General features: G+C 44.5%; 1 protein-coding gene across 1 annotated transcript; it reads left to right on the forward strand.

The window, feature by feature from the left end:
* Positions 1-895: 895 nt before the first annotated feature.
* On the forward strand, positions 896-11819 carry fem1c (fem-1 homolog c). Its single transcript, XM_084389059.1, has 4 exons — positions 896-1494; positions 3030-3594; positions 7521-8494; positions 10190-11819. Exons 2-4 carry the CDS (start codon positions 3051-3053, stop codon positions 10514-10516), a joined length of 1845 nt encoding a protein of 614 aa, XP_084245185.1. The 5' UTR covers positions 896-1494; positions 3030-3050; the 3' UTR covers positions 10517-11819.
* Positions 11820-12985: the final 1166 nt, after the last annotated feature.

The raw sequence follows: 12985 nt of genomic DNA on the forward strand, positions 1-12985 counted from the left end.
CTCCTCAGGAATCATTTAAACACTGAGATCAAGACTATAAGATCCACAGCTAATCTGAGGCTGAAACGGCTCATTTACTCCTGTCAGATCTGGATGATCTCATTCACACGTGTGTAAACTACATCAGATCTCTGGGTTAGGGATGTGTTCTGCTCTAGTCTGGGCTAGGGATGTGTTCTGCTCTAGTCTGGGCTAGGGATGTGTTCTGCTCTAGTCTGGGCTAGGGATGTGTTCTGCTCTAGTCTGGGCTAGGGATGTGTTCTGCTCTAGTCTGGGTTAGGGATGTGTTCTGCTCTAGTCTGGGTTAATCTCTCTAATGCTCATACTGTCTATTACAGGCGTCTTTGCTAATGTTTTTATTGGTGTAATGTTTATTATTGGTGTAATGTCTAGTATGAGTCTATACATGCCTGATCATAATTAAATCACATCTTGTGCTTTGAATGCCATAGTCTTTTAATCTGGCATGAAAGCAAACATTTTCTTCCTACAGTTTCCAAAACGTTCAGAATCACGTCAAGTCACCTTCATTTATATGGAGATAATAGGAGATTACAGTAACAGAGATTGTTTTGGCTTTACAGCAGATCTAGAATAAAGTTATTGTCCAGCTAACGTTAGTTTTGATTGATTTACTTCCGTTGTAAAGATCATTAGTTATTAACTTAGTGCCAACACGACACCGTTTAAACTGAAAACAAACTTTTAATGTGTTCTGGCGGTTCATTTGCAAGAATCAGTCAAACTCATACATTTTAAAGGGATTTACTGAGCTTTATTGTTTTTGCATACAGTATTGCCAAAGCATTATACACAACACAAGTGAAGGAGATGTACAGTATAATCTCTGCTCATCATTCAGTGCTGCAGTTCCTCGCGTGGCCTCTAGCGGGCGCTGTGAGGAAACACTCGCTCACTGCAGCAACAGGCACATCTAGAGGAACATTTCAAATCGCCTCGTTCGTTTCTGTGATTTAGTCTCTCGAGGCTCATCATTACTGAGTAAAACACCGCTCGATGGATCCGCGAGAAGCGTGATGTGCGCGTGCGCGTTATTAACACCGCTCGGTCTCGCGTCGTGACTGTTTTCGTTTACCTTTAAATGGAGAAGGTTTGAGCGAGAGCGTGATTGGACCGTCCGGCTGTCTATCACTCGCAGGGGGCGGGGCTTTGTGTTACCGACGGGGAAAACCAGCAGTAGAGCAACAGATTCGACGAGCTGAGATATAATTCAGATTACAGGCAGAAATGGACATTAAGCCAGAATTATGTTTATTCGGTGAAGCTGATTGTGCCTCAGTGACCATCGCGTGTGTTTGATGAGGAGGATCTCGCTCGATGTTTCAGGAAGCGGGGGAGGAAGAGCCGCAGCGACTCTATTTTTATCTTTTTGTATTATTTGGACTCGACATGAGCTAAAGATCCGTGAGGGTCTGTGTGTCTGAAACCCCGAACCAGCGGCCCGGTACCGGACACGATCGATCAGCGCGAGCGGTAAGAGCTGCGGCCTCGGGAACCGCGGAAAACACGGTTAAATGAGGGAAAACCGGAGATAAACACTGCCGTTTGAGGGCAGACATACAGCCGATGTGACAGAAACACTGATGAGGATAATGACCCTCTGTGTTGGTCAGATATTGGTGTATATAATGACACTAAACTGGTTAATTGGTCGTCATTCTATAGTATGTGATTATACGTAGATGTGTCACGTGACAAATATTTTAAATGATTTATTTGCCAAGTATTAGTCAAGTCCGCTTTATTTCTATAACAGTTCATATTCTGGGTAATAAACAGGAAAATAACAGAATCAAAGATGCAAACTTCATCAAACATGAGGCTAATTCATGACATCATTCAGCTCAGTTTATAGTTTTATAGCTGAATCAGATTTGTTTCATAATTGACGCATTTTTCAACATTGACACTGTTCTGATCTGAATAATGACTGAATTTGTCTATTTTAAAGCTTGACTTGTTGTTGATTCAGTTCAGATCAATAACTGTAGTTCATCAATTATGAAATGAGTTTGATTCAGTTATAAAGCAGTTCTACACAAACCAAAAGAGTCTTTAATCAGATCTGATAGTGTCATTGCAGTCAGATCAATAATATTACTGAATATCAAGTGTCTTTTAAATAACATTAAATAATTATTGAAAAGATTCTCTAATATTTCAGTCCTGAAGCTTCATTGTTCTGATTATTATAGCGCTCAGAATATTCCTCTAACACTACAGACACAGTATAATCGTGTCACAACAATATATCGCAATACAAAAATGCTACGATATGCAGGATATCGTGGACAGTGATGATATGTATTGTGTAGGCCTATAGTTCACCCAAAATGGGAATTACTGTGTGAGGAAAAATTTCTAGTTTTCAGAGTTTTAGTGTCAGTACTACATTAAACTACTACTATATAATGTATAATAATGTAATGGGGGATATTTGTGGCTCCTGATTCTGTAATGCCAAATGTCTGATGTTACCAGTAAAAAGTGGCCTACATTATTATTAATAAATCTAGTCAGTGAAAGAGTGCAAGCATATTCATCTACAATAATTCAGTATTTTCAGCTTCAGAATCATTGTAGCCAATCACAGACATATCCGATGAGCTCGTGGTGTGGCCAATCAGAGGTGTTTACGATTCCGCTCACCAGCGCTTAAAGCAGCACATGTTTTACATTTCAGAACCGAAGTCGCTACTTCTGCCAACACCACTAACGTGTGTGTGACTTTGCCAACACTACTAACGTGTGTGTGACTTTGACAACACTACTAACGTGTGTGTGTGACTTTGCCAACACTACTAACGTGTGTGTGTGACTTTGCCAACACTACTAACGTGTGTGTGACTTTGCCAACACTACTAACGTGTGTGTGACTTTGCCAACACTACTAACGTGTGTGTGTGACTTTGCCAACACTACTAACGTGTGTGTGTGACTTTGCCAACACTACTAACGTGTGTGTGACTTTGCCAACACTACTAACGTGTGTGTGATTCTGTCTGCAGGACTGAGAGCCACTCTGTGCCATGGATCTAAAAACGGCTGTTTTCAACGCGGCCCGAGACGGCAAACTGCGCCTCCTCCAGAAGCTCCTGGAGAACAAGAGCGATCACGAGGTGCTGACGCTCATGGCGGAGAAGACGAGCGGAGCCACGCCGCTGCTGATGGCGAGCCGCTACGGCCACCTGGAGCTGGTGGAGTTCCTGATGGAGCGCTGCTGCGCGCCGGTGGAGCTCGGCGGCTCCGTGAACTTCGACGGCGAGATCATCGAGGGAGCGCCTCCGCTGTGGGCCGCCTCGGCCGCCGGACACCTGAAGGTGGTGCAGTCTTTACTGGGTCACGGAGCCTCCGTCAACAACACCACGCTCACCAACTCCACCCCGCTGCGCGCCGCCTGCTTCGACGGGCACCTGGACATCGTGCGCTACCTGGTGGAGCACAGGGCGGATCTGGAGGTGGCCAACAGACACGGACACACGTGCCTGATGATCTCCTGCTATAAAGGCCATCGAGAGATCGCGCAGTTCCTGCTGGAGAGAGGAGCCGACGTCAACCGCAAGAGCGTCAAAGGTACCAGATGCTAACTCTACGCTATGTTTACGCTATGTTGTGTTGACGGTGTTCAGAAGCAACACCGGTTACTTCGCTTGCATGGCACCATCGGTGTGATTGTTTAGTGCACTTGGAGAACAGACACTAATAAACTGAACGTGTCTGCTTGATAAATCGTGAGCTGAAAGAGTCGCAGCACAGATCAGCGACAGGAGTCAGATCTCAGTAATCAGTGACTGACAAGATGATGGCGCCTGTTCAGTCCCTCCAGTTTTTCGTGATCGCTGAATACAACGCAAAATCAACAAAATGTCAAATTTTTTTGCGATCCTGCATAATTCCTAATTTGACTGCAGAATAATCACAAAAATGAAAAAGACCTCATAACACATCAAATTATAATCACCCAATTGAAGTATCTCTAGTTTAATTAAAGTTTCAATGCATTTTTACGTGGATACAGATGTTGCGGGAAAAGGGGAAACTCCTTTATGCCTATAATGTAAAACGCATTTTGCAGCGGCACAGCTAGCACAGCTAGCACAGTGAGTGTCTGGCTCACTCATTGGCTGTGCTGCGGCAACTGCACATCCAATGGCGCGTGCGCCTCTGACGTGTGCGCGAATGAGCTAGCATCACGCCATACACGTCAGAGCCCGCCAAGGGGGCGTGGCCTTAGCCTATATATTATTATTTTACTGTCTATGATATTAGTCCCCGAAAAACGCCATTTTAGCAGGTTTAACGACTGAGGCGACAACTTGCCAGGTTACTATAGTGCGGCCGGCTACGCAATACTCGTTCCCTCTCAGTGAACCGAGGTTACGATAGTAACCGAGTAGTTCCCTTTCGAACGGCCACTTCGTATTGCGTAGCTATAGCCTTTTGCAGCTCAGGACCCCTCAACTCAGGATTTACACAGTTCTACAGTATAAATTACTACACCTGCTGTTAATATTTACATAGGTCAGGTAGAAAAATTGCCCATAGGTTGTTTTAAAAGTTAATTTGATGAGAATTAATAAACAGGCTTTATACATTTTGTTTGTGATTTGTGTCATGTATGACTATTGTGCATGTGACATAATACTATTATGGTAAATGTGATGTCCTAATTATAAAATATAACAATCACACATTTTTTCACAAATTTCTGGAAATTACCACCACAAAATCAGTCATTTGGTCGCAAAAATCACACAAAAAAATTGTGAAATCCTGGAGGGACTGCCTATTTAAGCGAATTTGTCATCGTACTGTTTTGTTGTTGTGTTTTTCATCAAGAATAATTGGCTAATGAACTCACCGATTAAGCAATCTGCTCCCGAATTGGCGCTAATTTGAAAGCGAAACTAAAATGCGCACGTGTCCGCGGGAGCGAGCAGAGCGTTTGCAGCTCATTCCTATGGAAAAACGTTTGCTCTTTTCTGCTCGCTCCGCTCAAATTAGCACCAGTTCGGGGCGGATTGCTGGAACGGTTCATTAGCCTATTATTCTTAATGAAAAACACAACAACTACTTTTGCGATACTCCAAGACAGTACAATCAATAGATCAGATTTCCCCCTAGAACCGGACAGGAGGAGCTCTGGGAAAGGAGTCGATCCAGTCGCACCTCAAAGATCTGTTGGGAGGCTCTAGGACTGACTCCAGTCCCCACAGAACCGATCTGGTCCCCGACCTCGAGTCTCACATTAAACTGAACATGATAATGGGTTAACAAAAAATGTAGTTGATTAAAGTGCTAAATTTAATATTACATTGTGGGTGTAAATGAATATTCTTGGACTTGATGCTGAAACCCAAAGCACTGGACAATAGAGACGCCAGAATAACAATATTCATGATTCTGAAGCTGAAAATACAGGATTATTGTAGATGAATATGCTTGATCTCTTTCACTGACTAGATTTATTAATAATAATGTAGGCCAGTACTGGTAACATCAGATATTCGGCATTACAGAATCAGGAGCCACAAATATCCCCCGTTACATTATTATACATTATATTCAACATTATATAGTAGTTTAATGTAGTACTGACACTAAATCTCTGAAAACTTGAATTCTTTTCTCACACAGTAATTTTCATTTTGTAATCACAATATATTGTAAATATCCACGATACATATTGATGCATTTTTTAATTGCGATATATTGTGACACCCCAACTATGCAAACCTTTGTGCTGATGATTAATTGTCATACAAATGACTGCGATTTAAAGATTTAATTCTGTTTTGTTCATGTCAGCCTGATACGTTATTTGTTTTCTTGTAATCGTATATAATAATGAGGATGACGATAAAAAATTGGCACCACCAGATTTACTTTAATGCTGTGAAAATGAATTATTTAATGCAGTCGGAAAGGAAGACCTTTGGTATATTAGCGTTCTTTAAACCAGGTTTTCACCAAACCAGCCGAACTCGCCAGAGAAACCTGTCCGATAACAAGACCAGTGGAGAAACCTGTCCGATAACAGGACCAGTGGAGGCCGAGAGTGAGACCAGTGGCCTGAGACCCGCCAGTCTGAACCCGCCTTTCTCTCAACTCGCTCTTTTTCCTTTAGTTCGGAAAAGTGGAAATAAAGTGCCTAACTGTGATTTAATAGTGGGAAGACACTGATTAACGGGTAGGGTTAGGGATTATGGGACAGGGACAAGTAATGTAATGTAATTTAATCCTAAAAATGCAGCAGACATTTATGATTTTAACAAATATTATAATATACACTGAATATGATGTTATTTTTACATATTGTTTCATAATATTCTACAATACACTTCGGTGCACATAGAATCTGCCACAATTTACACAGTATAAATATCATGTAACTGGGGCAAAAATAAGACTTTTAGTTGCTATTTACACTGCAAAACAGCCTCTGCCTTTTCAAATGCTTTGATTAAAATGTAAACTGCACAATTGTTGCGGTTTAGATCAAATAATCACAGACTGTTGAGAATGCGAACACAAATGAATTCATACAAATGTTTATTCTCTTTGAACAACTGGTAAAACATGAACGAAGCAGCAACGATTCTCCCAGATATCAGGCCGTTTCATGGAAATGAATGGCATACATAAATTCCCAGCATTGCCAATATTTTGGACTTCATCAATTAGACTCATTGTGAACTCCTAGTGATCGGGTCATCCCAATGTTCCAGATTGTAAGCGAGTCCGTTTGGTTCTGATTGTGCTGCACATTTAAATCTACACTGCAGAAAATGCTTTTCTTACTTAGTATTTTTGTCTTGTTTACAGTCCAAATATCTAAAATAAATCTTAAATCAAGATGCAGTTGCTCATTATCATTAAAAGAGACGGGTCGAAACTGTTTTTGACGAGGTAATAAGTGTGTTGTTTTACACACCCATTGAGGAGTTTTAACCAAAGTATGTTACAAACTTTACACTAAGACCCTAAAGAATCACACCAATGGGCACCTGACGAGCCCTTCCAGAAGTTGTAGATATTTGGACTGGAAACAAGACAAAAACACGAAGTAAGAAAAGCATGTTTTACAGTGTATCTCTGGTGCAGCGCTGGTGTTTGCTGTGGTGTTCATCAGTGTGTCTCTGGTGTTTGCTGTGGTGTTCATCAGTGTGTCTCTGGTGTTTGCTGTGGTGTTCATCAGTGTGTCTCTGGTGTTTGCTGTGGTGTTCATCAGTGTGTCTCTGGTGTTTGCTGTGGTGTTCATCAGTGTGTCTCTGGTGTTTGCTGTGGTGTTCATCAGTGTGTCTGTGGTGTTCATCAGTGTGTCTCTGGTGTTTGCTGTGGTGTTCATCAGTGTGTCTCTGGTGTTTGCTGTGGTGTTCATCAGTGTGTCTCTGGTGTTTGCTGTGGTGTTCATCAGTGTGTCTCTGGTGTTTGCTGTGGTGTTCATCAGTGTATCTCTGGTGTTTGCTGTGGTGTTCATCAGTGTGTCTCTGACGCAGGGAACACGGCTCTCCACGACTGCGCCGAGTCCGGGAGCCTGGAGATCATGAAGATGCTCCTGAAGTACGGCGCCAGCATGGAGAAGGACGGCTACGGGATGACTCCGCTGCTGTCCGCCAGCGTGACGGGCCACACCAACATCGTGGACTTCCTCACCACGCACCCGCACACGGGCCGGGCCGAGCGCATCAACGCCCTGGAGCTGCTGGGCGCCACGTTCGTGGACAAGAAGCGGGATCTGCTGGGAGCGCTGAAGTACTGGAAGAGGGCCATGGACTCGCGGCACAGCGACTCGACCCACGTGCTCTCCAAGGACGAGCCCAAGCCGGTGCCGGCGTATGATTACACCAGAGAAGTGAACAGTTTAGAGGAGCTGGAGGCGCTGATCGCGGACCCGGATGACATGCGCATGCAGGCGCTGCTGATCCGAGAGCGCATCCTCGGCCCGGCGCACCCCGACACCTCCTACTACATACGCTACCGGGGAGCCGTGTACGCAGACTCGGGGAACTTCGAGAGATGCATCAAGCTGTGGAAGTACGCGTTAGACATGCAGCAGAACAACCTGGACCCGCTGAGCCCGATGACTGCCAGCAGTCTCCTCTCCTTCGCAGAACTCTTCTCCTTCATGCTGCAGGACCGGGCCAAGGGCCTGCTGGGAACCTCTGTGTCCTTCGACGAGCTCATGGAGATCCTCAGCAAGAGCGTGCTGGAGATCGAGCGAGCCGTGAAGAGGCCCGGCCCGGACCCGGCCCAGCTCGGCAAGGTTCTGTCCATCATCCTGCACCTCATCTGCCTGCTGGAGAAGGTGCCGTGTGCCGTGGAGCAGGACCACTTCAAGAAGGAGACCATCTACAAGTTCCTGAAGCTGCAGGCGTGTGGGAAGAACGGGTTCAGCCCGCTTCACCTGGCCGTGGACCGGAACACCACCTGTGTGGGCCGATACCCCGTCTGCAAGTTCCCCTCCTTCCAGGTAAGGCTGTGCATGAATAATCCATCTGTAATTATTATTCAGAAACTAAAAATACTGTTAGAATTTTCCTACGTTGCTTTGCTGTAAATGCAGTGAATCCATGATGAATCCCAAGCGCTAAAGCTCAGTTATGATTAAATGCACTGGGTGGTGCTGTGGAGCGTTGACTGTATTTGATCACATAATGTCATCGTCTGCCTCGCCAAGTTTGGTATTACTTAATGAAAATGATCTTACAAAATGTAATCACTTTTGATCAAATGAATGAATGAAACTGAGTTATCAAAATATCTCCACAATGAGAAATCACATCCACACAGCCGTCGCCTGAGGAGAGGCGTGTCCATGTTCCCGAGCGCAGCTGAACACGAGTGAGCTGAGATGATCATAACTATCAGAGAGAAAAATGATCTCGAGACACATGATCTGCTTCCTTTAAGTTTGGTCGAGCGAGAGCAGTTTAAGAACAGAGAACACACAGTGCTGTTAGAAACTTCACCCACCGTTCTCTGTGTCTCTGGACGTCCGTCAGCGCAGCCGTTCTCTCACTCCAGCATGTGGATATTACTGTGTTTCTCAACAATATAAACCCCATAACCATACGCTGACTCGAGTGTATATGTACGTTCTGTACGATAACGGCACAGTCTGCTTTATTAGCGTTTTATTCTGTTCGCGCTGCTTGAGCTTAGATACTTTTGTTCTTTATATTTTTTGTTTACGCATATTGTTTAATGTTTTCAACTAAAAGAAAACGATAAGATATAACATATAAGCCTGTTTTGTAAATTACCTAATTGTAAACTTGATGAATAAAAAATAACATCTTTCTCGTTAAACGTCATTTAAAGGGGTGGTATAATGCCTCTGGTGTCCCCAGAGTGTGTTTATGAAACATTAGCTCAAAATACCCCACAGATAATTTTTCATAGCATGTTAAAAGTGTCCCTTATTGAGGGTCAGTAAAAACGCGTCGTTTCACGTGTGTCCCTTTAAATGCAAATGAGCTGCTGCTCCCAGCACAGAGGGCGGAGCTTCTAGAACTCAAACCGGAGTCAGACAATGATAGAAAAACTCAAGAAGAAGTGACAACTTGTAGAATGCAATAGGACTTTTCTGAATGGTTAGTTGATGAATTTATGTTGCTGATGTGGAGTTAACTATCTTCCTGTCTTTGATTAGCATATTCTGTCATGATATCTATAAATCGCTTGTTTGGGAACTGTTGTAAGATTCCTAAAGAGTGAAATGCTATTGCATTTGTGTTGTGTACTGTATTGCATGTGAAAAGACGGAAGCGACAGCTTGAGCTTGAACTCACAGTTTTGCTCGACTACAACAACTCTTCCTCTTCTCAACATGAACTGTTCAGGGGGCGGGGTTTATGTAAATTTTAGGGTTAGTGATGTCACTAACCCGGGAGGAATCTCGTGTAGTCTCTACCAGTTGTTTGTTGTAGTCCTTAAAAAAACTATTTCTTTAAAAGCAAATATCTTCCTTTGCTTTGAACTTTGAGCATTGTAACTTTGCAGATGTTGCTTATGCTCAAACAGCAACATTACACACTAACTAAAGTTAAAAAAGTGAAATCATAATCAACCAACCCCTTAAATAAAGGCATATTTGAATATTCTATTTTTATGAGCTCATGTATCCGAATACAGTATTGTTGAAAGTGCCCCTCCCTCCTCCCAGGTGACGTCGATCCTGCTGGAGTGCGGCGCGGACGTGAACTCTCGGGATCAGGACGACAACAGCCCGCTCCACGTGGCGGCGTCCAACAACCACCCCGACATCATGAACCTGCTGATCTCCTGCGGCACGCACTTCGACAGCACCAACTCCTTCAAGCAGACGGCCTGCGATCTGCTGGACGAGAAGGAGATGGCCAAGAACCTGATCCAGCCCATCAACCACACCACCCTGCAGTGTCTGGCCGCGCGCGCCATCGTCAAACACGGCCTGGCGTACCGCGGAAACATCCCCGAGCGGCTCGAGGCCTTCGTGCTGCTGCACAGATAGTGACTCGGCTCCGGCTGGGTTTCGGCTGGACTTCGGCTGTGTCTCAGCTTGGCTCCGGCTGTGTCTCGGCTAGGCTCCGGCTGGGTCTCGGCTAGGCTTCGGCTGGGCTCCGGCTGGGTCTCGGCTGGGCTTCGGCTGGGCTCCGGCTGGGTCTCGGCTGGGCTTCGGCTAGGCTCCGGCTGGGCTCCGGCTGTGTCTCGGCTGTGTCTCGGCTGGGCTCCGGCTGGGTCTCGGCTGGGCTTCGGCTGGGCTCCGGCTGGGTCTCGGCTGGGCTCCGGCTGGGTCTCGGCTGGGTCTCGGCTGGGCTCCGGCTGGGCTCCGGCTGGGCTCCGGCTGGGCTTCGGCTGGGCTTCGGCTGGGTCTCAGCTGGGCTCCGGCTGGGCTTCGGCTTGGTCTCGGCTGGGTCTCAGCTGGGCTCCGGCTGGGTTTCGGCTGGGCTCCGGCTGGGCTCCGGCTGATTGGCATGCAACGCTTCCAACAGAGTCCTACCATCTTTGCTCGGATTCCTGTTGAATTTGTTCTGTGTTTCTTGCCGCTTGTCGACAGGTTTGCTTTCTCTTTCTATCTCTATGCAAAGACGGTAGGACCCGCCAGACCCGTCCTCGACCCGCCGGTTCCCTGCGCTGGTTCCGTTTCTCCAGTGGACTGGAATGCTGTCATCGCTCCCCTCCAGCATAAACGAGCATTACAATGATGATGTGTGCTTAATGTTTGCAGATACCATAAGTGCTTTTATTCTTCCTATGCACAGGCTGTATATCGGGACTGTTCTGTGTTACTGGATTGTGCCACGTGTTCATGTCAATGCCTGTTTTTTGTTACTATACATTAATCTATTTCTTCAGCGTCTCCTAATCTCGATCATGAACTGGTTAAATCGCCTGTTTAGCCGTCAGGACCGAGGAAGTGTGTCTCTTTTGAATCTTTGAACCCGGACGAGCTGTAAAAACCAAACCATTGGCCCTATAGTTATTGCACCGCATGAGCTGAAGTTTAACGGTTTACAGACATAGAAATATTATACCGACGTTAGCTTGAAGTCGAGTTTATTTTGTGGTGATGATGATGATGATGATGATGAATCTTCAGCTCTGTGTAGTTTAAGTTCAACTTTACATTTGTGCAGTTTGAACTCAAGGGCTTCTGATTCTTTTACAGGCACAATACACTAGTAAATGAAACAAATGTACAGTCAAAAGGACTTGCACTTTATTGCAGTGAAATTTGATATTCATATTACAATAGCATAAAGCTTGTTGATGTCCTTAGAGCATAATTGATAATAAACCTCTGTTGCACTCGAGTTTTGGTCCCTGTTTTTCCCTCCTGACTTCTTCCGTCGTGTGACGAACATCAGTGCTTTTCTCAACGCTCACTTCACTCTTATAAGTGCCGTTTTACAACGACTTTGAATCATTTGATGATGATTTATTCTTCTGCAGACAGAAATACGTGCTGAAGGGCCGTAACGTCACAGCCAGTAAGCTCAGACTAGTGCTTTACTCATTTAAATGCTTTTATATTTTGTCAGTGTGTGAGCCAATGTTTTTTGTGTGTTTGTCTAGAAAATAGAGTGATTGGAGGAGTTTTATTTGCTTGTTGTCCTTGTTCTCTCTGAAGAATGATTGGCCGGAGCAATGACTCCGTGTGATCCGTGTTTCATTCCCTCATTTCCTCGTTGGACCGTCTGCACTCTTTCTCCATGGAAATATCCTTAAAGTCAGAATGAAACTATTTTCTTAGTTTTTGGTCATCTGTGCATTTATTTTCATGTGTGTAATCTTTAATCATAATGTCCTCCTGTGATGGACTCACTCTTCACAAGCCAATCAACAACTGATGGATGAAAGCCTTTGACCATTCATTCATTTTCTTGTTTTATAATCATTTACCTCAGAAGTGTCTCAGTGAAAATGACAAAAAGCTTTATTCATGTTTGTTGCAAAGCCATTTACAGTCTAGTGTTTAATCATGATGCAAGGCTTGCTAACACTAACCCTAACATACAGACTGATCCCAGTTATATCCCAGATCCCAGAACCAGTCAGATGTGTTCAGACCACCAGTCTGTGTGTTTCTGCATGTTTATAAGCAACCAGACAGTCATTAGTAAACAGTATTTTACCCTCCATGTCACCTTCATTTACACAGCGCTTTTAACAGTACAGTTTGCCTCAAAGTACAGTGATAATAGGACATTACCATCATCGTTTACTCTTCCAAACCCTGATTTCTCGGGATCCACGGGTCAGTAAATTGTCCATATCAGATGCTTCAGGTTGGAGGGACATAAAGCTTGGAACCACAAACATCAACTGGTATTTATACAGTGAACTTTGAGCAGGACAGGCATATTTAATGTTTTACACATGAAAGGGTTTTAATGCGTATCTCTAACCGCTAGATCACGCCACCTCTAATGCTGAGTTTATGGACTATCATCTTCAATATTACAGTCTTTTATTAATC

This window comes from Rutilus rutilus, assembly GCF_951802725.1.
Source record: "Rutilus rutilus genome assembly, chromosome: 19".
NCBI lineage: Eukaryota > Metazoa > Chordata > Actinopteri > Cypriniformes > Leuciscidae > Rutilus > Rutilus rutilus.